Source organism: Paroedura picta, chromosome 4, assembly GCF_049243985.1.
Source record: "Paroedura picta isolate Pp20150507F chromosome 4, Ppicta_v3.0, whole genome shotgun sequence".
Taxonomy (NCBI): Eukaryota; Metazoa; Chordata; class Lepidosauria; order Squamata; family Gekkonidae; genus Paroedura; species Paroedura picta.
Window position 1 is genome coordinate 13,171,608 of NC_135372.1, and position 24,865 is coordinate 13,196,472.

A 24,865-nucleotide genomic window follows, 5' to 3' on the forward strand; every position below is an offset into this window, starting at 1 on the left:
GTGGCGTGTCTGTATCTTATTTTGAAGGGATGTTTAAACATTACCATAGCGATCAGAGAGCGTCAGGGCAGTGGTTGAGAGTAGAGGAGTAAACTACCCCCCCCACCGGGCCTCAGTAAAAGGCGTTGAGTGGTCCCCGGTGATAAAAAGGTTGGGGACCACTGATATAGAGGATGGAGCAGAGTAGTTCTCTCTTGCCCCAGAGGGACGGACCAGAACCAATGGCATGAAATTAATTCAAAAGAAATTCCGTCTAAATATCCGGAAGAAGTTCCTGGCAGTTAGAGCGGTTTCTCAGTGGAACAGGCTTCCTCGGGAGATGGTGGGTTCTCCATCATTGGAAATTTTTAAACAGAGGCTGGAGAGCCATCTGACGGAGAGGCAGATTCTGTGAAGGTTCAAGGGGGTGGCAGGTTACAGTGGATGAGCTATAGGGTTGTGAGTGTCCTGCATAGTGCAGAGGGTTGGATTAGATGACCCAGGAGGTCCCTTCGAACTCTATGATGCTACACAGAAGCAGGCAGTGGCAAACCATGTCTGAATGTCTCTTGGCATGAAAACCCCACAGGATCGCTCATAAGTCAGCAAAACCGCAGAAAAAAAGCCATTAAACAGAAGTCATCTTACATTATGCCTACCGATTACAGTAAAGAGCCAGCTCAGTGTTGTGGCTTCTAATCTGGAGAGCTGGGTTTTGATTCCCCACTCCTCCACATGCAGCCAACTGGGTGACCTTGGGCCCGTCACAGTTTTTTCACACCCCAACATTTCCAAAACAGGATGCTGGGCTATTTGCGTGCGTGGTCAGATCTGCTCTCAAAGTGGGAGTGAAGCTGCCCCCTTCCTTTCCCAAATAACACGCCCCACAAGTGCGATCCTTTATTCTAAGAAATATCTTTATTGGGTCATTGGTTGAGCAATCAGATAAGGAATATATTTGCCAAAAAAAAAATCATTTAATTTACAAATTGCCCCACCCACCCCTTCCCCGTTCATCCCCCTTCTCTTGCTCCGTGGTCACCTTGTCCAAAAATCCAATTTCTCCTTGTAGCAACGGCGAGCTGAGAGATCCAGAAGGATCTCCTGGGGCCTGGGGCCAAAGGAATTAAAGAGCTGAGCATAATTAAGTGGTCGCTTTGGGCTCGTCATCCGGGCCTTGATAACGGATGCTAAATATGTGCAGATCAAGAGTCCTCAACCCTTTGGAGCCCGGGGGCATTTTTGGAATTCTGAACTAGCATGGTGGCTACCCAAGGGCTAGCCCCAAAAGCCAACTGCCGCTTACTAGGGTTGTGTGTTCTGGTGTGCTTCGGCCTTGCCGAAACAGCCGGAGCGCCAACCCTATCGCTTACCTTCCGCCACCCAGTACAGAATAGATCTTTCCACTATTGTGGTCCCTGCTGCCAATTTTTAAAAAACCTGCGCAGCCAACCGGCTCTCTAGTAGCTAACCAGGAGCCCCACTGGATTTCCAGATGCCCCAAATGGTGTTACTGGGTGCCCACAAGGCATTGTGTTGGAGATCCCTGGTCCAGATGATGGGAGCTGCTTGAATATGCCTGCTGGGGGGTGTCAAATAAATGTGGAAGCTTGCAAAACAACCAAGGAGAATTCAAACAGTTTGCAACCCAGCCGAGGGGCCTAAACACGGGAGGGCAGACAGCAAGGGACTCAGTGGCCAAACCTCTCTTAAGAAAGCATTCCCCTATAATGCTTTCAATCTTCTGCGGATTCAAAAAGCCTGTAGGACACAGAAGATAGAGGCAATCCCTGGGGAAGAGCGCAGTCTCAAATCTGTGGGGCAGTGGGAGCCGCTAAGCTCACAGAAGGCCCCAGGTCCAAAGTGCCCAGGGTCTCCAGTTTAAAACAGATCTGTCTCCCAGTGGGAGGGGTCGGGAAAGACACGTTCCCTGTCAATCACTCCAGCCAGGTTTTCGTCTCTAAGCCACCCTCCAACCCGCTTTCTCCCAATGCCCTGGGATTTTACTGAGGCTGAGGTTGCCAACTTCTCCTCTGTCCCTGCTCCTGTGTTCATCAACAGCAGCTCAACACAGGGCCAAAGAACAGGAGAGAGCTCCTTCTGAGCCAGGGGAAACTGTTAAATGCTTGAAGCTAGGAAACTAAGTCAGGGCAATCTCTCCTGCATCGGATACCCTTGCTTCGTGTCTGACAAGGCTTTCTTGGCTGCACAAGGAGGCAGATTCGGGCTCAGTCTTAAGCGTGGATCCCTCTTCTGTCTTCCAACCAGGTACAGATTCACCAGGTGGCTTTCTGACCATCCCATGGTCCCCAGTCAAAACAAAAGGCAGCTGCGGTCTTCCGAGGAAGATGGTTCTTATGGGAGGAGTGGCAAAGGGCGTACATAAGAGAGAATCTGCAATGAATTTGCAATGAATTTGCCCTCCAGAGTCACAGAGGTTTCTGGTGAGCAAACTAGCTTCTGGCCTGCCAAAGCTCTTTCGATGTTCCTAAGTCGGAAAGCCTTGGGGTGGCGGAATGAGCACCTCTTCCGCATTTTGTAAGCGGCCAGCCCTTTTGTTCACCCATTTGGTACCTGTAGACCAGGGGCTGATGGGAATTGTAGTCCAGGGGCATCTGGGGAGCCATCATTTGGAGACCCCCTAGAACTTTGGCCTCTGCCAACCTGCCCTGAATTTTGATTTATTTATTGGAGCATTTCTGCTTCTCGCCGCCTGAATTCCTTTTGCATTTAATGTGCAGCCTGATAAATACTTCTGTGGAACTGAGCAGCTTGCTGCTTCGAGGATTTCCTCCCCCCCCCCCCCAATTGGATCAACAAAGCCACCGGCCAGACATTTGGTTTGCTTGGCTCCCAAATCAGGAGAGGGTTGGGTAGGGAAGTTTGCATAGATTTACAACCAGTTAACTTTGGCCCTGGTAGACCTGCACAATTGCTGCTGGGCCCCTGGCCATCTTCTTGGCCTCAGCTGCCCCCCCCGCTCCCCCATTTGTAAAATAGGATTCATGGCGATTTACATTGCAGGGCTGGTTGTGAGGTGTGCAGATCTAAAGCCCTGGAAACCTTTTTTTAAAGAGTGATTATAAATGAGGAGAGCCTCTTGTGGTGCAGAGTGGCAAGGCAGCAGACATGCAGTCTGAAGCTTTGCCCATGAGGCTGGGAGTTCGATCCCAGCAGCCGGCTCAAGGTTGACTCAGCCTTCCATCCTTCCGAGGTCGGTAAAATGAGTACCCAGCTTTGCTGGGGGGTAAACGGTAATGACTGGGGAAGGCACTGGCAAACCACCCCGTATTGAGTCTGCCATGAAAACGCTGGAGGGCGTCACCCCAAAGGGTCAGACATGACCCGGTGCTTGCACAGGGGATACCTTTACCTTTACCTTTTATAAATGAGGAACAGCAAGAGGAGTCGGCCAAATCGATCATCCGGCGTACGGTGCTGGAGGTCCAGCGCAGGAACTTGGTTGGCCGCGATCAATTAATTGGTATATCTCATTCTGCATACAGTTAACTGTTTGCATAGCGTTTGCATAAGAGTGGGGGTAGGGAGAGAGCAGTTGGTTGACGAGGAATTTTCCCACCACCACCTCTTAAGAGAAACTCTCTTGTCACATAGGAAAACACGAGGGAGGAATATATTATCTTGTATAAGAAGGTGCCCTCTTTGGAGAAGCTAAGTCTGTGTGCTACGAATGGGAAAACCGATACACTGGTACACCAAAATGTCCCTATTTCGCTAATGTGAAATGTCTGTATATTATTCCGTCCCTAGGGAGGATGGTAAGTGCATCAGTGGGAGAAGAATTGGGGAAATTTCTGGCTGGGGTGGGTTCAGGGTGACTTTGGCTATTAAGAATCCCCCCCCCCCCCATGTTATAGCGAGTGGAAATTATTGTTTAGTCTGGTTTAGGTGGATTCTACTCAAAACCTATAGGTTAAAGGAGTAGTATTATTTAAGTCATTTAATATCTTGTTATAGGAAGATAGCAAAAAAAATAAGACCAAGAGATTTGGAAAGGGGCAAAATCCATAGCAAATAGGAACAAGTATCATTGGTTTAAGAAATTGGGGCCAAGACATATTTTGAGCGATTGCGTTTGCTGGTTTGCAAACAAGGAGGGGTGGGAGTTTAAAACTCTAAATCGAGCTTTAAATACACAGTAGCTCAGTGAAACCTTCAGGTTTAGAAGCAGAGAACTGCTACCCCGCTGGACAAAATTCAAAACCTACCAAGACTCCAAGAGTTTTAAGAGAATGCACCCTGATTTCTGGCTTGTTCCCAAAATAAAATTACTTTACCAAGCATCATTGATATAAGCAGTCGTTTGGCTCCCGACGGAGAAGGTATCCCCACACAAACCTGGTTCTAGAAAAAGGAGGCGGGAAAGAACGTAACGAGGAACACAAGATATTTCTGATCCAGACTATGGCGGCATTTCAACCTGGGAAAACCGGCCCTTGGTTCTTCCAAAACATGCATAGAGGGCAAAGTTGGCCGCCCAGAAGAAAAATTTTTAAAAATCAAGTCAGGGAAGCCCTTGGCTAGCCATTCGAAACATCACAGGGAAAGGAATCAAAACCCCCAAAAGAAAAAAAGAAGAAGAAAATTAAGGTTCTCTTCCCCTCTCTCTGTGGAAGAAGAAAACTACCAAGCCGAAATCCAGCCCACCTTGGTCCGTCTCGGCACCCGAGAGACAGGACTTCCCTTGTTGCCACCAAAAGGGGAATCCATATCCACTTTGTGTCTTCCAAAGCACAGTTTTGGATGACTAAAATCCACAAACGAGAAGCGGCAGCAAACATCCAGACTGTCGGCACGGTGGCAGCGGCAGGAAGCCTGGGGCGGCATTGAGGGACATGCGCCCCCCCCCCCCAGCTTGTCCTCACTGCCCTGTCCCATAAGGCCAGTTGAAGGTGCTCCCAGAGAGGAGCATGTCTCTGATTAGTGTTTCGATGGGCGTCTTGCCAACCAGTCTCATGAAGAAGAGCTGAGAGATGAGAGAGGCGGGGACGGCCCGGAGAGCCGGGAGGCGCAACAAGAGTCTGCCGAAGCGCTGGGGCTGCGAGGGGTACTGCGAGCGGACGTACTCGGTCAGGGCCACCTGGGCTTTCTCCTGCAGGCTCTCCACGTGGGCCGGGTCCGAGAGGCCGCAGGCGTCTGGAACAGAAAAGGGAAGAGCTGGATTTTGCCAGGCTAGAACCAATCGGCTTCTTTTGAGTGCTGGACTGAGGACAGCTAGCAATTTTACATCATTTTTCTTCTAACAGGCCAGGTGCATCTCTTCTACTTAGCTTTGCTTTCACACACACACTGAGTAATGCATTTTCAGTCCCCTTTCAATGCAGAATCCAGAAGATTGGGTTTTTAGACCCCGCTTTTCACTACCCAAAGGAGTCTCAAAGCAGCTGGTACAATCGCCTTCCTTCCTTTCCCAATAGACACCCTGTGAGGCAGGTTGGGGCTGAGAGCGCTCTGGTAGAAGTGATCTCTGAGAACAGCTCTAATGGGACTGCAGCTAGCCCAAGGTTACCCAGCTGGCTGCATGTGGAGGAGCGGGAAATCCAACCGGGCTGTCCAGATCAGAGGCCGCCGCTCTGAATCACTAGTCCAAGCTGGCTCTCCATTTGCAAAAGATCACTAAAATGCATTGGGGGGGGGGAATGGGCATCTTATTTATTTACTTTATTTCTTCACAATAGGTACCCAAAGCAGTTTACAACTGTATGACCTTTATATCTCGGAGTCATCTTGATAATGAGGGTATTACACACTTTTCTATGCTGCTTTTCCAGTCTATTGGTTGCTTAGAACAACTCACAATTAGCAACAGGACAACTAAAAGAAAAAATGCAGAAGAATTTAGAGCATCTTGCAACAAAAGGGTACCTCCAAATTCATGGAGAAGGGAGTTCCAAAGATTAACAGCAGAAGGCTGAAAGGCCTGCATATTTCCCCCCCCCCCCATCAAATCACCCTCTGCCACCATGAGTACTCAGGGTCTCCTCAGGGTGCAGGAGTTTACTCTTCCTTTAAAACTGCCATTGCTTTTTTACTGCATTGGCTAAAAACTTTACTTGATATTTACAAACACATGGGGATTCCTTACAAAGATCACAAAGGGGAAGGAATTCATTGTCATGAACTCTGCTTTTACATAAATAAGATGATGCAGCTTACGTGCGTATGCATGCACTTATACCGCAGTCGGTCCAATTTGCTCACTAAAACTTGCAGCTTGTCACAATAGTGAACGCGCTATCCGCATGCATGGGGTCCATCTGACCACCAGGGGGCGATGCAGGCATGCACAAGGAACAACCTCTTTGCTCAGTGAATCATTTCAGGTGCTATTTAGGGCCAGATGAGGCAGGGGTGGCCACCAGAAAGTGAGTAGAGAAAAGTCACGGAAGACAGTCCGTCAGAAAGGAAGGCAATGGCAGGTCCCCTTTGCTTCTCACTTGCCTTGAAAGCCCCTTGCTAGGGAATTAAGCTCTTCTCACCCGCAAGCAGCAAGAGAACAACGCAGCCCGCTGGGAAGCAACTCACCTGGCGTGAAGAGCGCTATGGCTTTGAGGCAGCTGTATTCGGCCGAGTCCACCTGCAGCCGGTTGAGCTTCTCCACCTGGTCCTGAAAGATGCGGATCTGGTCCATGAAAGACACCACGCGGTCCGCGGACATGGGGGAGGCGTGGAAGCCGGCCGCCGCCAACAGCGGGGCCATGTGGAGGGGCAGCGCCGACTGGGCCGCGTTCAGGACAAAAAGCTCGCTCCAACTCAGGCGAAGTAAGGCCACCTGGTCCGAGACGGGCAGGTCGGGGAAGAAGGGGATGTTCCGGGCCCACTCCACCGTGCTGAAAAGCAGCCGAGCGGCCAGCTCGCAAATGTTATCGATGCCCATCACGCTCCCTTGCTGCGCGTATTGGGAGCTGAAGCGGGCCGTGGGGTACGGCTCGGCCCGCAGCAGCTGAGAGATCAGTTCCGAAACGGGCTGGCCGTTGTAGTACTCCCCGCTGGGCATGGCATTGGGGCTGGCACTGGAGTGGGTGGGAGGGATCCGGCCTCTTTGGACAGCTGCAAAGGAAGAGTCACAAGATTGAGATTAGGGACATGGCAAAAGCTTGCGCTGCTCAAGATGGGAACCGGAGGGGGGGGGACATCTCCGATTTGGACTGAATGTTTGTTTATATTCTATGTCATGGCGTTTGATTTCAAGTTTTCAGGGTTTCGGCCCCCTCGACCCCCCCAAAAATTAAAATGATGCTTATTTCGTTTTTTGCATTTATATCCTTCCCTTCCCCAGAGCTTTTTATACAAAAAAGGCACGGAAACCTAATGAAAAATGTATTGAAAAGAATCCACCACCTCCCAGTTCTGAAACTTATCAACCAAACGCCACTCCCTTTCTGCCCCCAAAGGACCCAGTCCCAAACACAGGGAACCTGCAGGCCCCAGAATCTCCATCTGCTGATGGTTTCTGCCCAGTTCCTAACCCCAGACACGTCCCTTCCACGCCCTGGCATCCTCTTAAGTGCTAGAAGCTTGGATTTCAAGGGAATCGCACAAACCATCTCAGGGTGCTCAGATTGGCTGTGCAGCTCAAGAGAGAGAGGAGACACGGGCTGTCCGATTTAAAATGCTTTCAAGAGAAGGCAAGACTTTGCAGCGATAATCAAAACGAGTCGACCCACAGCTAGCGGCACGAGAAAGTTTACCAATCCCAAGGAGACCTTTGGGGGACCACGGTCCCCACTTGCAGCAGGGGATTCTGTCTGAGAGAACCCCCTGGGGAGAGCATGTGGTTAAAAGTAAAGCCAGTGTGCAGCCCCCCTTCTCCCCCCATACACTGCGTTCTAAGCCACCAACAGTAATTTCTCAAAGATCTGCTCCAAATCCCATTAACTGGCTGGGCCAGGTAATTAATTTATGCACTGCTCTCCTGTGCAGTGTAAATTGGTGCCATAAATCACACAGAGGAGCCGAAGGGACACGTCACTGTGTCTCCAGAAGATGGGGGAACAACTGCCACAAGGCCCATCACAGGCGTCTGTACCGCCACCAGGCCTTCTGGATGGACGTAGGCCAGAGACCAGAACGCAAAGCGGAGAAAGGTTTCCGTGCTGCCTGGCATGGGGAGCGGACTTCTACTGGAGCCAATTCACATGAGCTTTGGAAGCCAAAGGCATTCTGGGAAATGAAGTCAGTGATTGGGAGAGCTGAGGGAAATTGAAAAACTGCCTCAGGGAGGGGAGGGGAGGGGAGGCAGATACCAGAGCACAGGGCTCCTGCAAGTCCCAACTGCCACCAACCCTGGCCTGCACATCTCCTCTGCTACCTCCCTGCAAGCAAGTGCTCCACCTATGCTCCTGATTGTCAAGAACCTCCAGGGATCAGCACCTGCATGCGCCAGACAATTTCTTCCACCCAGCCACACTGCCTGGGGCCACTGAACATGGCTAGCAGGAGAGAACATGAAGGAGGGGGGGTGCAGAAACTGGAGAGAAGGGCATAGAGAACAAGTAGGTGGCGTGAGTGGGTGTCCTGGTGGTGGTGGAAAAGGAGAGGAGGGGCTCCTAGTTTGCCCAAGACCCTCCAAACCTAGAACTGGGCATGGGAAGAGGGATTGAGAAGAGGGCTGTTCAGGCATGGAAGAGGTCCCTGCTCTAGCGCAGCAGTGGTCACAAACTACGGGGCTCATGGGAATTGAAGTCCATGGATGTTTGGAGAGCCACAGTTTGGCCATCCTGTTCTACTGGATTCCCTGCCCTCCAATGAGAGCTTTGGCGAGATTTTCAACATTAAAACCAAGTCTAGGTCTAAATGCTACCATAAGCCCTTCTGTCCTATTTCTGGGCTTCTGCTTTGGGGCACCTGACCAGCCACGGTTGGAAACAGGATGCTGGGCTGGACAACCTTTGCTGTCCGCTGTTCCCAAAGGACCCAATGTCCTAAAATGTTTTAAACAGGGCCCTGGCACAATGGCAGCAAAAGTAAAACACATTCTTGGTGCAGGTTTGCAAAGGAGCTCAGTGCAAACCACTGGGAATTGCTCCTCAAGGAGAGACTCCCCTGTCCCGTCTTCTACCAGCGGGTAAAGAGGTTTTGTTCATTTGTTTAGTTTGGTGTTCCATCCATCCTACCCTGCTTAGTGCAGCAGATAACAGTGGCAGCTTCTAATCTGGCAAACAGGGTTTGATTCCCCGCTCTCCCACATGCAGCCCACTGGATGACCTTGGGTAGTGGTCAACCACACCAACCCCCCCCCCTTCAAATTCGAGTCATTCAAAAAGGAAAAATAAGCCCTTGTAAGAGTTTTTAGTGCTGCCCCAAATGGGGGGGGGGATACAAATAATTTCAGGCAGCACATCTTAGTAAGTAAAACCCCTTTTCTTAAACAGCATTTCACTGATTCAAGAAATATTTCATAATGTGCTTTTTTCCCCAGTGCTCCACAAAATTTCCCTTTTTTCATGAGAACAGCTGAACAGATACTATATGCTCAGGACTGGAAAACTACAAATATATCTATGCTAGAGCACTGGTCCCCAATCTTTTTTGGGTCGGGGACTGGGGGGGGGGAGAGGTGCGGGCGTTCTACCAGGTTGGGGCCAAGGCTAAAAATGCCCTACCCCTGGTCAAAGCCAAACAGGCATATATCCCAGGAGCCCAGGACCACCAGTAAATTCATACCCGCAGAGCGAAGAGCCCTGCAGGGGGCATAAGCAGATAAGCGGTCCTGCAGATAAGCAGGACCCGGGGCACGTATAGCCTTAAAGGTTGAAGCCAAAACCTTAAACTTGATCCGGAAGCAGACTGGTAACCAGTGCAGATGGCATAGCACTGGCTGAATATGGGCCCTCCGCTATGTTCCAGTGAGGACCCTTGCAGTCGCGTTCTGTACCAACTGCAATTTCTGGGTCAGAGCCAAGAGTGAGTTACAGTAGTCTAATCTGTTGGTGCCTGTTGTGGGGAGAGGAAAGGGAAGGCGATTGTGAGCCGCTCTGAGGCTCCTTTTGTGGAGTGCAAAGCATGGTATAAAAACCAACTTTCAATAAACATTTTAAAATAGAAAAATGGCGGAGGGAGGTCTGGAGGGGCAGGAAAATCAAAGGGTCCCCCCCACACACACTTCAATTTTTTTCTAGGCCTCTGAACCTCTAGGTCAGGGGTAGTCAAACTGCGGCCCTCCAGATGTCCATGGACTGCAATTCCCAGGAGCCCCTGCCAGCATTCGCCAGCGAATGCTCCTGGGAATTGTAGTTCATGGACATCTGGAGGGCCGCAGTTTGACTACCCCTGCTCTAGGTGGTAGTGATTGAAAATGGCTGCCAACTTCTGGGGACCTCCCATAGGGTTTTCAATGCTAGACACATCCAGAGGGAGTTTCCCCTGGCCTGCCTCTGCGTGGCAACCCTGTTCTTCCTTGGTGGTCTCCCATCCAAGTACTGAGCACGGCTGACTCGGCCCCCATCCAGGTCGGCTCCAAAAGGTATTGAGCATAAGCCTCACCAGGTCTGGACATCTCTCGGCAGGACCGTGCCCATTGTTAAGAGAAGCCAAAGGGAACAGCCCTGCAGGCACAGCCACCTGGCCTTGTTTTGCAGAGACGACCTTTATCACCACTGGGCCACATGACCTCCGAGCCCTGCAGATATAACTGCGGGGGAAAAAAGGTCGAGGCTCTCCAAACAAACACCACCTTGTTCTACCAGTTCATCCACTAAGCCCTCGGGCGGCTTCTTGCTGAAGCGTTAGGGGTTCGACAACACGCAGCCACCTGCCGAGGTCGAGGTGAGCGCACCTGCCCCTTTTCCTTCTTTGCCATGCTCCTCCGGACCTCGCAGGCCAGGCGGCAGGCAAAGCGAGAAAGGCAAGGGGGCGATTTCTGGCACTTCTAGAAACGTCCCTCGATCTGAAGCCAGAGCTTGTTGAGTGATTCCTGTCGTCTCAAATGGTTTTCGCACGTTGGGACTCTCTAGGCCGCCAAGAGATCTCCTGCAATTCCAGCTGATCCCCAGGAAACAGATCTGTTCCCTTGGATAAAATAGCTGCTTTCGAAGGTACACTCTTAGGGAACTATGCCTCACTAGGGGCCAAGCCCATTGCATTCAGGAATACAACGGATGCTAGATTGGCGGGGTGGGGGTGGAAGGGAGTGGAAAAACTCTGCAGTTGGCCTCCCTCTCCCCCCAGGACCTGGAAAGGCTGCAGGCAGCTGTTCGGGAACTCCCCGGCAGGGGCAGCTCTCGTGCAGCAGGGATCTGCAGCCTCCGAGCCTCAGATGGAAGTGAAAGGAGGAGGGGGCAGTCAGGGGAGGGGGAATGGAAGGCGATTGGCTGGCCACTGGACAGACAAGCAAGCCAGCTGGAGGAGGAGGCACTCAGGGGTAGGAAGGCTGCCCTCAGTGGGCATTAAGCACTGAGTGGCACTTGAGTGACATGAGACACGCTCCTTCTCCAAGCTCTTACCAGAAATATTAAATGGAACAGATTAAAGTTGTCATCACCCCTTCCACCCGAGAAGGCTTCGGTGATCGCCGAGGCGGCCGAACCGAGCCAAAGTGTTCAACGCTACTCCCACCCGTGAAGCCTCAGGGCAGTCCCAACATTCTCAGAGTTTTCTCTGCCCCACCCGATTCACAAGTTGCCTGCTGTGGGGAGAGGAAGAGAAGGCAATGGATTGTAAGGCACATGGAGATTTCTTAATAAGGTATCCAAACCATCTCTTCTTCTCCGAATTCTCATGACCTGGACAAGGAGTCTGAGCTTCATCCTTTCTGCAACTGGTGCAGCGTGGCTGGGGATACCAATTCACTCAATCCTGACTCTAATGCCACCCTCCAGAGACACTGTGCCCTCACATGCAACCTGAGCCGTCCGTTCAGCCACACCCCTAGGTAGGAAGGCCTATGGCCAAAGGTGCCCAAGGGCACCCAGATCCTGGAGCTCAGGACCAAAGTCCCAAACTGATTCAGATCTGCCTTGGCAATGCTCCAGGTTCCTCCGCTGCGGGGCAGAACTCCTCTGGGCTGCCCATAAGCGAATGGCATCTCGATGGCACAGACTGGCCCCCAGAAATATGGAGATGCTTTGAACACCCGCTGCCAGCTCTCTGACCTCACAGCAAAAGTGAATCTGTAGGAATTCTCTTGCAAAAATGTGAACGGATGTCACCAGAGTAAGCTTGCAGGGCTTTGGGCACCTGCCTGAAGGGTGAAAAAGTTTTAGAAACTTCCATAACCAATGTAGTACATTTTTATCCCATTCCTCACGGCAGTACATGTTGTTCTCCTCTTCCCTGCTCTTTATTCTCACAACAACCCTGGCAGGTAGGTTAGATGGCCAGCATGAGATTGGCAGAGTCAGAATTTTAACCTAGGTCTCCCCAATCCAAGTCCTGAAAGATCTACCACTACCCAACTGCAACATGTGCAGTTAACCTTGGAGCGTGCCCAATTGCCCACAGTAGTCCTGCTTTTCTAACCGTCAAAGCTTCGATCCCTTTTGCCACTAGGGGGTTATAGAGCTAGGCATTTCAATGGACTTGGCGCTGCTCAACTACCTCCACTGCAATCTGAAAGAGCAATCAAGGCCCCGGGTGGACGGGGAAAGGCACATTACCTTCTTTCCTCATGCCGACACGGAAACACTTCTTCAGGCGGCAATATTGGCATTGGTTGCGGTGGTGCTGGTCAATTTGGCAGTCTCGGTTCGACCTGTGCAAATTTAAAAACCAAGCATTGCAGGAGATCAGCTTTCCGTGATCCGGACATACAAAGCAACCCCCTGTGTAGGCACCAAGCACGGCCTCTGAAGGCAAAATTCTATTATGGAGAGGATGAAAATCCAAAATAAAACTTAACTAAACATATATATTTTTTTGCCTGCCAACAAATGTGGTTCTCATTCCGGGGGTGGGTGGGGGGAACTTCCTTTCTTCTCAAAGAATACGCTTCACCCTGTCCATTCTGATGGGCAGATCAAAAGCTAGACGCTTTGTAGAGGGCAGGGGTGGCCAAACGGCAGCTCTTCAGATGTCTGTGGACTACAATTGCCATGAGCCCTGCCAGCATGGTGCCGACAGGGGCTCATGGGAATTGTAAGTTCTTGGACATCTGGAGAGACATTTTGGACACCCCTGCCATAGAGTTTTCAAGGCCAGTGGTGAACACAAGGGGGTTACCCTTACCTGACTCTACATAGAAACCCTGAACTTCCTGGCTATTCATCCATCCAAAAGGTAATCAGGGCCAAACCTACTTAGCTCCTGATGAGATCAAGTCCACTGGAGGACCCCAAATACTAAGATTGTGGGAAGGACCATCCCTCCCCCCAACCACCACCATTCTCTTTACACTGTGCGTGATTTCGTAATTCTCTTTCACAACCCCATTCAAGCTTTCTTGAAAGGTGCACTACAGCTGTTCAGTTAACAGTTATACAGTTACAAAATTAGAAACTGTGTTATAATGTTAGAATTGCTATATGTTCAGAATTAGAATGCTTGTTCGGCATTTGTACTACGAATTGTTCACTGTAAACCAGGGGTAGTCAACCTGTGGTCTTCCAGATGTTCATGGACTACAATTCCCATGAGCCCCTGCCAGCAAAAGCTGGCAGGGGCTCATGGGAATTGTAGTCCATGAACATCTGGAGGACCACAGGTTGACTACCCCTGCTGTAAACCATCCTGAGCTGCAAGGGAGGGCGGCACAGAAACATCATCATACATCAATAAAATAAATAAAATCAAAATCCTCCAAGCGCTTCTAAGGGATTCTATGCATCATTAGCTTATACCCCCCCCCCAACTGAGCCTGGCTCCTCCTCTCCGTGCAGCATTTGCTCACATACGCAAATAAGAACATGGGTACGATCCTTCCAAGGGAGCGAAGCCCATGGAACAGAACAATGAACTGCCTTATAAGTTGGGGCCAGCAACTGGTCTCTTTTAATTATTTCTTTTCACAACTGGGCAAGTGACCAACGTGGCCAGTTTTGTTTCTCCGATGTTTTTGTGAACTACAGCTGAACTCAAGGGGACTGATTGGCTGTTTTGGCAAGGAATGATCCTTTAGCATCATATGGTTTAATTTGGATGTTATGACATCGTTTACAAATCTGCCACCATTTATTTTGCCTTATATCTCTACACTTACGATGGCGGTTCACTTAGTCTAAGAGGGCATGCGCTCGAAAGCTGACCCCTTGTTGGTCTTAAAGGTGCTACTGGACTCAATTTTTGTTGGACTTTATGAGATGCTTGGCATTATATTAGCTCCATGAGCAATCTCTGGCCAAGGGACCATTCAAACCAGGGACTTCCTAAAATGTAGGTCAATCCCTTAGCCCAGTGGTCCCCAACCTTTCTGAGGCTGGGGACCGGCAGGGCATCGGGCCGCACCCGCACAGACCATGCCCGCGCATCGAGCCGCGCCCGCACGGACCACGGCCGCGCATCGGGCTGCGCATGCGCGAATGCGCAGCCCGGCCCTGATTCCCTCTCCCCGCCCACCCGCAGTAAGAAGCTTCCTGGGCTGCAAGCTTGTGGCCTGGGAAGTTTTTTACTGCGGGGGGGGGGGGGAGAGGGAGACGCCTCCCTCTTGCTGCATTCTCCACCAAAATTGTTTTTCTTTAAAAGTGAGTCCTGGCAGAGAAGCCCCCAAGGTCTCCGCCCCTCCAGGACTTAATGGCCAATCCACCCTGCCTTAAACCAGATCAACTGTGTACAACATGCGCAAATGGAGAACAGAGATTCCAAATGTGGAATTAAGGTGTATTCAAAGTGACTCTGCACCTGCATTCCAGCTTAAGGAGTGCAAAGACTCACCTGTTCCAACATCCTGTTTCCATATATACATACATACATACGTACATACGTGCATACATACATACATGCACACACACACACATATATACATATACAGAGCCTCTTGTGGCGCAGAATGGTAAGGCAGCAGACATGCAGTCTGAAAGCTCTGCCCATGAGGCTGGGAGTTCAATCCCAGCAGCTGGCTCAAGGTTGACTCAGCCTTCCATCCTTCTGAGGTCAGTAAAATGAGTACCCAGCTTGCTGGGGGGTAAACGGTAATGACTGGGGAAGGCACTGGCAAACCACCCTGTATTGTGTCTGCCATGAAAACGCTGGAGGGTGTCACCCCAAGGGTCAGACCTGACCCGGTGCTTGCACAGGGGATACCTTTACCTTTACCTTTACCTTTATATACACATATACACATATACACATATACACATATACACATATACACAATATATTTATATTTATATTTATATTTATATTTATATTTATATTTATATTTATATTTATATTTATATTTATATTTATATTTATATTCATATTCATATTCATATTCATATTCCTCTGCTCTCTGGGGGAGGGAATGGCAAAACCACCCTGCATTGCATCTACCAATAAAACGCTGGAGGGCGTCACCCCAAGCGTCAGACATGACTCGGTGCTTGCACAGGGGATACCTTTACCAGGGGATACCTTTACCTCACCGCTGCTCTCAAATGTCTTGCGTCTGTTTACAAAATCCACGAATACAACAAAATCCCCTAAAATCACGCCTTAAAACATAATTAGAACATGACACTGCCTTGCACTGAATCAGACCCTTGCTCCGTCAAAGTCGGAATTGCCTACTCAGACCGGCAGCCACTCTCCAGGGTCTCAGGCGGAGGACTTTCACGTCATCTATTTCCAGATCTTTCTACCTGGAGATGGCAGGGATTGAACCTGGGATCTCTGGCATTTCAGGCACATGCTCTACCACAAGCAAGGCATTCTGCCCTGGAGCTTATTCAGTACATGCTGTTGCAAAGTAGCCTTCCTGTGCACATAGGCCTCCGATTATGGGCAAAAGCCGACGGAAATTTTTCTTCACCATTTTTTCATATGATCGTCATTTGTTATGTTAGTCTACAAAGGTCTCGCTGATCCCTGTGTCCAAGAGCAGCCCCACTGATGCTCCCCCCCCCCCAGGAAATTGATGGTCCATTCCTGGTTGTTTCCCCACCACGTCTGGCCTTCAGAGGTAGACTGCCTCTGAGTATGGAGGTCCCCTTTAGCTAATATCTCTCCTCTGTGAATTTACTTGGTCCATAGAATCCTAGAGTTGGAAGGGGCTATACAGACCATCTAGTCCAACCCCCTAGTTTCATAGAATCATAGAGTTGGAAGGGGCCAAACAGGTCATTCAGTCCAACATCAATGCAGGATCAGCCTCAAGCATCCAGGATAAGTCTCTGTCTTGCTGCTGCTTGAAGACCACCAGTGGGGGGGAGCTCCCCACCTCCTTAGGCAGCCCATCCCACTGCTGAACTACTTGGACTGTGGATCCGAATGACCTGGCATTCATTACAAGCATAGCCGGTAGGCTCTAAGCAATCTGCAAGAAAGCAGCCAAAGGAAAAGCACATCTGAGGCCCGTGGGCACGAGGTCATAAGCAAGGTTGCTACACAGCAACACATCTCTGTGTTTTCCCAAAAATAACAAGACAAGACTTGGCCAGCCGTTACAGCTCCAAACCCTGAGCAAATCCCCACAGACACCAACCTCAGCAGACCAAAACTGGCTAGTGTGGAATCAACAGTAGGCATTGAGCATCGTGGTTCTCCTCTCCCACCCTTATTCCAAGTCTTATGCCCCCCCCCTTTTTTTTTCTGCTGACACAACACCTACCCGGCTTCACTGCTCGCCTGCCCATTCAAATCGCTCCCTAAACCCGCCGAAGACAGCCTTAATACATGTAAACAGGTAGCCTTTTAGGATATCTCCAAGCCCTTGCTGAACACATGGGGACCTAAAGTACTCCCCCATCCACCCTTTTCCTTGTCAAATAGGCTTGCAGGAATCTCCCCATATTGCCTTTTAAAACGCACACACACACACCATCACCCCCCCCCGCCAAATGGCACTCCTCCCCCCCACCCTTCGTTCATGCCACAGCGCATGAGCAAACACATCGGAAGGGGTGAGGAATTCCAGCAATTTCCTCTGAACATCCATCACAGACTTGGAGTGGTGGAGGAGGGGAGGGGGAGGTTAAAGGAGAAGTATAGTGTTTTTTTTGGGGGGGGGGAGATTCCACATCCTGCTTCAAAGCATCTTTCACCCACACTTCCCGCCCCCTCGTTTCACCTGTAATATTCCCAGAGACTGCTTCACCAGGTAGCTAGCAAACATGTTATGCATATCAAATAACCCAATTAACACAAACCTTTTTGTGTGTGTGTGTGGGGGGGGAATCAAATTCATTCATTTTATTTAATTCATTTATATCCCACCTTTCTTCACCAGGGGAGCCAAAATATTACTCCCCCTCTTCTCCATCTTACACTCACAACAATCCTGTGAAGTAGGTTAGGTTGAGTTTGTGACTGACCAGAGGTCACCCAGTGAGCTTCCATGGCATGAGTGGGAATTTGAACCCGGATCTTCCAGATACTAGTCCAACACTCGATCAATCGCATTTGTAGACCGCTGTTCCTGGCCCAGCCATCTCACAGTGGCTAACATCATCACTACCTTAAAAATGCAACAAAATCAGAGTCCAGTGGCACCTTTAAGACCAACAAAGATTTATTCCAGGCGTGAGCTTTCAAGTGCAAGCACTCTTCAAACTATGAACTACCACCATGATGCTGCATTTGGATGTTGCGGCACAGTTTACAAATTTAACAGAATTAACTTTTGCTTTATATTCCCGCTGCCATGGTGGTCGTTCTTAGTCTGAGGAAGAGTGCTTGCACTCGAAAGCTCACGCCGTGAATAAATCTTTGTTGGTCTTAACGGTGCCACTGGACTCTGATTTTGTTGTGCTGCTTCAGACAGACCAACACGGCTACCCAGCTGAATCTAACCTTAAAAATACAACAGTCTAAAACCCACTGAAAAACAATCCCACCCTCACTACAGCCATATTTCTCAGGGTTTGGTTCTTAGAGGAGGAGGGGCCCGAGATTTTCCCTTGCCCCGGCCTCAACTAAACGCCTGGCATCAGAGCTCTGTCTTGCAGGCCCTGCGGAACTCCGTGAGTTCCGTCAGGGACTTAGCTCTTCCGGAAACACATTCCACCAGGTCGGGGCGAGGACCGAAAAGGCCCTGGCCCTGGTTGAGGCCAGGTGCCCCATCTTCATCACTATACCACACTGGATCTTCAAGTGATTTTTAAAACACTCTTTGCGTGCCACAAAGAGGGGGGGGGGGGCATAACCAGATACCTTACCTCAGGGAAGCCAAAACAGAGAAGTCCCTGCTATGAAACAGCCATTTCCCTACAACATGGAGCTTGGCAAAGGGACTTTCACAGCTCCCACCCTAGCTCTCCGGATAGGAAATACATTTCCTTTGTCCCAGGGTTGGTGTGGATAATGACAATTGGGTTGGCCTCACTGATTTTGGTGTTCACTTCGTCTGTACCCCACCCCACCCCCTGAGAATTCGCTTATAATACTTGCTCCTCCTCCACTGGATCCTTACAGTAACCCCGAGTGGGTGAGGTTGAGGAGAAAACCCGATGACTCCTAGAGTTCTCCTTCAGGCAAGCACCAGAGAACACGGCGTAACTCAGGCAGATAACAGGAGTTGATGATCGGAGGCAGGGTGCCAGAGCTTAACAAACAGAGCTGGTAAATTATAGAGGAGTTGTCTGGGCAGGTAAAGGTCAGTTTCCTGAACAGCAAGCCACAGCAAGTCAGAATCTAAAGCAGAAGTGGGCAAATGCTGGCAGGGGATCATGGGAATTGTAGTCCACGGACATCTGGAGGGCTACAGTTTGACCACCTCTGTTCTGGATAATACTTAGGGCCATTTCGCACGGCTTCAAAATAGCACAATGGTTGCTAATTGAAAACGCTACTAATTTGCCTTAACGCACGACGTCGCAGACAATCTGCAACACTCCTGAAACCAATCAGCAAAAAGCGCTTCGTTGTAGCGCTTTCAGGGGAATCCAGAAAAGTGGATTCACCCTCCGGATAGCGATACACTCCTGCAACCAATCTGCAACACTAGCGCTAAAGACCTGTGCGTTACCATTGTTGCGGGTTCTTCAAAGTCCCTCCTCCTGAGCCTGTCCTCCAAACTTCCGGCGAAGCGATCGCCATTTTTTTTTCTCCGAGCGAGCGGGGATAAACGCACCAGCGAGCCTCTTTCTGTTTAGAGGCTTCCCTGGCTTCAGTCCTTCACCTTTAGTCACTAAGCACAAACCACATAAAAGCCCGTTTGCTGAAATAAAGTTCCTTTATTTTTTACACATTAATTCAGCCGAAAATCGGGCCCGTGAGAGGGGGGGGGGTTTATCACTCGAGGCAGCGTGCCAACGATCATACAATCAAACGACAGCCCACATTAGGCAGCTGGATGGGTCTCTCCGTTGCAACGAATCTACCTAGATTCGTTGCTATGGGTCTGTTTTTTTTTTTAAAAAAACCTTTCTTAAAGGGAAAGGGGCTGTTTGGGAGCATGCTAACGGCTGCCCATTGGCTGCTTGACGGCCAGGGGCGGGACGAGCTTGGCAATAGCGCTTCCTTTCTAGCGATTTCTGCCGAGACCGGAAGCCTGTGGGAAACGCTAAAAAACGCAACTGATTCCACTACAAAGGCAGGTATGCATAACGACGAATTCCACTATTTTAAATGGCGATTTTTCATTCCGCAAACAATTTGCAACAAAGATCCCTGTGCGAAAAGGCCCTTAGCTTTGGGTTGTCTGATCTTCAATGAAATTTGGCCCAATTAATAAAGACAGGGTTGCCAGATGCAGGCTGGTAAACCCCTGGAGATTTGGGGATGGAGCCTGAGCAGGTCAGGGCCTCAGTGGGGTACAATGGCACAGAATCCACCCTCCAAAGCAGCCCTTTTCTCCAGGGGGACTGATCACTGTAGTCTGGAGAGGGGCTGTAATTCCAGGGGATTCCCAGGTCCCACTGGGAGGTTCAATAAATCCTGTACGTTTCAGAAGAATTCGTGTATTTCCACTGGAGATCAACCTCCTACTCTGTAACCCAAGAGACTTTGAGCTCTGCTTGAATGTTTTGGTCACGTGCAATTGTAAAAGTAAAATACAATCCCCTAAAAACCCCACTAAAACACAACAGTTAACAATACAAAACCAGCAAGAACATGATGGCAGACCAACCTTCCACCTCCCCCCGTTGGGAAACTAGGGGGGGGGGGGGACTGCTGGCCAATATTGTTGGAATAAAGATGCTATTGGACTTTATTTTTGTTGTGCCACTTCAGACCAACATGGCTGGCTACCCACTTGAATCTATCCTCAGGATTTATTGAGTTAGAAGAAGAAGAAGAGTTGGTCTGCTTTTCTCTACCCGAAGGAGGCTCGAGGTGGCTTACAGTCACCTTCCCATTCCTCTCCCCACAACAGACACCCTGTGGGGTGGGTGAGGCTGAGAGAGCCCTGATATCGCTGCTCAGCCAGAACAGCTTTATCAGTGCTGTGGCCAGCCCAAGGTCACCCAGCTGGCTGCATGTGGGGGAGCGTGGAATCGAACCCGGCTCACCAGATTTGAAATCACACTCCTAACCACTACACCAAACTACACGGTTTCCAATGTGAAAACATCTTATGCAGCAGCCATGGGGAAAAATCTTTAAGAGATCGCCAAAAACCTCCATATCGGTGATCCCCATCTTGAAAGAACCGCATCTGGCGTCAACCAGGGACAGGACCTTTTTGGACATTGCCCCAACTGGGTGGAACGAGCTGCCAACCGAGACCCGGGCCCTATTCCACAGGGCCTGCAAAGGGGCCCTCTTCCGCCAGGCATCTGCTTGAGGCCAGAACAAATCAACAGCTAGCACAATGAAGTCTTAGGGTCCCACCTCCATTCACTTCCAATCATTCCTGCTCTTGACAGCATGGGAAGAAGCGGGCTCAGAAACAGACAAGAATGGATCTTTTAGTGATGATATGTTTTTATTGTGGTTTTATAATGGATAGTGTATGGGAGGCATGTGGTAAACCATCCCGAGCCTGTTTGTGGGGAGGAGCAGTTCAGAAAGAAGAAGAAGAAGAGTTGGTTCTTATATGCCGCTTTTCCCTACCCGAAGAAGGCTCAAAGCGGCTTACAGTCACCTTCCCTTTCCTCTCCCCACAACAGACACCCTGTGGGGTGGGTGAGGCTGAGAGAGCCCTGATATCACTGCCCAGTCAAAACAGTTTTATCAGTGCTGTGGGGAGCCCAAGGTCACCCAGATGGTTGCATGTGGGGGAGCGCAGAATTGAACCTGGCATGCAAGATTAGAAGTCCGCACTCCTAACCACTACACCAAACTGGCTCTCCAAAAAAGCCAACAAATTATTTATTTTTGTACTGCATTTCTATACCGCCCTTCCCCGAGCGCTCAGGGTGGTTGACAGCATGACAGTACCTTCAGTAAAGCCATAATACATGCAGTCCAATATTTAAAATTGCTAGAACCAATTTATGCTAAAAGTAATATTATTTAAAAGCCCAGGAGTTTCCGCTCTTTCTCGGATAATGTGCTATACGATGTAGCTCAGTGGTGACCAGATGTTATTTGTGTATCCACATCTGCGTAGGGAGGCCAGTTACGTTGATGTTTTCAACCAGAGGCCTGGCGGAACAGCCCTGTCTTACAGGCCCAGCAGAATTGCTTTGAGTCCTGCAGGGCCCTGATCTCTCTCGGAAGAGCGTTCCACCAGGCTCGTTCCACAGGGCTTTCTCCGGTTTCACCTCTCTGGAGCCAGGGAGCTTCGGCAGATTTTGTGCACAGGGGAGAAGGCAGTCCCACAAGTACGAAGGTCCCAGACGGTTTAAAATCAATAGCTAAACCGGAAGGAGAAGGTCAGCCTACAGGTAGGCCCACCCCAGGCCATTTAGGGCTCTGGAGACACAGAATCATTATTTCGCATTTTTCCTGGAAGCAAATCGGCTGTCTCAACAGACAGCAGGGGGCATGCATCAGATAACCCCTGCACAGATCGCGGGGAGCTGGCAGTGTGACAAAGGTCTCCTAGAGAGCAAACGAAACAAGAATCCGGCTAATCTTGTCTAGGCACATTCCAGCCTTGGGGGAGCGAAAGGCTGACTTGGAGGGACTTGCCAAGGACGGGCCAGTGCTGGAAAACTGCGGAAACCAGAAGGCCTCTTCAGAAACATATCGGATCGGTTTAAAACATGTCCTCCAGATTAACCAGGCCGTCAATTTTATTCAATTTCTTAAACTGTTTTAAACTACAAGATCAGATGCTATTTGTTTTCCTTCTTCACAGCTGACTTGTGGCGAGGGGAGAGGCAAGAGCCATAACGGGTGGCTTGCCGTCACTTCTCTCCTTGTCGTGACCCTGGTATTTCTTGGAGGTCTCCCGTCCATTTCGTGAGCAGGGCCAAACAGGCTTGGTTCCCGAGATCTGAAGAAATCAGCCTGGGCTACCCAAGTCAAGGAAGGACACCATCTAGGACAGCAGTTCGGTACGGAAACCTGCAAGGCCAAATTTACTTGGGCACGGTGGCCCAGGCTGGTTTGCTGGCTGGCCCAAGGTGTTTTGGCACCCTAATCCAACTATGTTCCTGGCACCCACCTAGTTCGGCATTCCATTTTCTCCAGTGGCTAATCCAGAAGTTTCTGATGCCCCCACTATGAACCCTACACAAACAGCATTCCACATGCACAGCATTTGCTCATGAAGGTGACATTCCAATCCCCCCCCCCTCAGCCCTTCTCTGTTACTCCTCCTAACCCGTCCCCCAACACCAACTCCAAGGATGTCACTCAAGTAACCGTCAGGAGACATTTTACTTAAGCAAAGGGAAAATACCAACTAATGTATGACATGGAGGACAATGTTTCCGGTGTCAGCTCTCAGTTTCCAGAAGGCAAAAGGGAGCTGGGCAAAAGCCATTAAGAATGGACCCATATTTCAGGCCAAAGTAAAGAGGAACAGATGCAATAAGGGGGTGGGGGAAGGAAGTGGATAAGAGAATGAATTTATATTGTTTTTCTTTTATGTTGTATGTTTTCATTAATATCATCAAAATAAATAAAAAAGAAGAAGTAGTAGTAGTAGTAGTAGTAGTAGTAGTAGTAGTAGTAGTAGTAGTAGTAGTAGTAGTAGTAGTAGTAAACACTGATCTAGGATGCAGAAAATCAACTCTGGCTGAAATGGGGCCGCTAAACTACACCCATCAAGTCAGACATGTGATGTTCCAGTTTTCAGACGTGTAGCCAGTGATGACAGAGGGAATCTGAAAAGCGCTATGGGGGCAAAATCCATTTTGAGCTGCTAACATTTCTAGAGACTCACAAACGTAGGAACTTTGAACCACCCCAAGAATTTATTGCATGAGTTTAGGTATTCTTAGGCCCTTCTCTGAACACGCTCCAACTCGCTACTCTGAGCTGAGAAATGGACAGTGTGGCGACAGATGTTAAGACCGTATGGAGCTCTTTATTGTTGTTGTTGTTGTATTTAACTATCCATCCATCCATCCTTCTGACCATAGAGGAACCCCCCCAAATATTCTTCAGGCTTCAAGTAAGTCCAGAAGTGGTTTTAGCTGGCCACACCTCCCAGCCACACCCCCAGGAGTCACATGTTTCCAGGGTGCATGGCATCACTCATTTAAAAAATGTTTGTTTAATAAGAAGTTAGTTTCATTTTTGAGTGTGCAATCCCTTGCCTGAGTGAAACAAGGAAGCATTCACATCAGCAGCCATAAAGCCCACCATGCAAAGCAGCAATTTCCCTCAAGGGAAATGACCGGTGTGATTTGGAGAACGCTTGGAACTTTGGAAGCTCTCCAGGCGCCACCAGGAGGTTGGCAATCCTAGAAAATGAGAACCTATTTTTCCAAGCTCAGAAATGTCTTCAAGGTCAAGGAGAAACCTTGGAAGAAAGGAATCCTTATGCAGGCTGCGCACAGTATAGTATAGCATAGTAGCTCTCAGCTAGGGATGCCAGCCTCCAGGTGGGGCCTGGGGATCCCATGGAATCACAGCTCATCTCCAGACTACAGAGGTCAGTTCCCCTAGAGAAAGTGGCTGCTTTGGAAGGTAGAATCTGTGGCATTGGATCCAGTTCTCTCCTGCATGAATATCCGCATCCCTTTGCTTCCTCCAGCCCTTTTCTGCCAACCTGGGACTCCGAGAAGAAATTCTGAGAGGGGGGGGAATGCGAGGAACCGATGCAGGAAGTGCGGCAGATCCAGCTCTTCCCTCCCACCGTAGAACAGACAGATGATCAGAAAGCCACCCTTGTCCTCCTGACTCCTCCCCCAGTTAATGTTTTTATTAAGAAAATATAGTTTACACATTAAACCTCTCCCCTCTGGAGTAACTCTGGTTAAGAACGACTGCATTAACTGAACGTGTAGCCATGGATTGAACCAGGGCCCTTCTGCTTCTCAAAGACTTCATTAGAAAGCTCGCTTCCAGCATCTCTTGAAATGCATCCTTCTATGAAATGTTCCAGTCAGGCCAGCAAAGCACCATCAATGTGGTAAGGGGGTGGGGGGTATGCGTGGAGTGGGAAGAAACATTCCCAATTGTGCTGGGCACGCTAATTGCATCATTAGTTTGGGCAATTCTTTAGCCACAAAACATGGACACACAATCACGCCCTCCCCACACACACATAATCACCTCCCCCCCCCCACACACACACACTGCATTTCAAATTAGCTCCAATTCTTTGGAGCGCCTTCAAATTCTTTTGACTCGGCAGACTTCAGTCAGCCAAGAGGGGAAACAAGAGGAAAGAGAAGGGAAAGCTCTCTTTTAAAGGGGAAAGCGTAACACACACACCCCACTTTTAAAGTCTGGCATTCATTATTTGGAGGGAGTACAAGGAGCAAAAGCTGGTCGGTACAAGGCAGACCGC

General features: G+C 49.6%; 1 protein-coding gene across 1 annotated transcript in view; it reads right to left on the minus strand.

Moving 5' to 3' along the window:
- Window positions 1-3,883: 3,883 nt before the first annotated feature.
- NR2F6 (nuclear receptor subfamily 2 group F member 6) overlaps window positions 3,884-24,865 on the minus strand; it is a 36,964-nt gene continuing 15,982 nt past the window's right edge. The window contains exons 2-4 of the mRNA XM_077331966.1: window positions 12,597-12,691; window positions 6,526-7,050; window positions 3,884-5,136 (exon numbers count right to left, since the gene is read on the minus strand). Of these exons, the coding sequence (XP_077188081.1) occupies window positions 4,862-5,136; window positions 6,526-7,050; window positions 12,597-12,691 (895 nt within the window). The 3' untranslated portion in view covers window positions 3,884-4,861. The remainder of the gene's footprint in view (window positions 5,137-6,525; window positions 7,051-12,596; window positions 12,692-24,865) is intronic.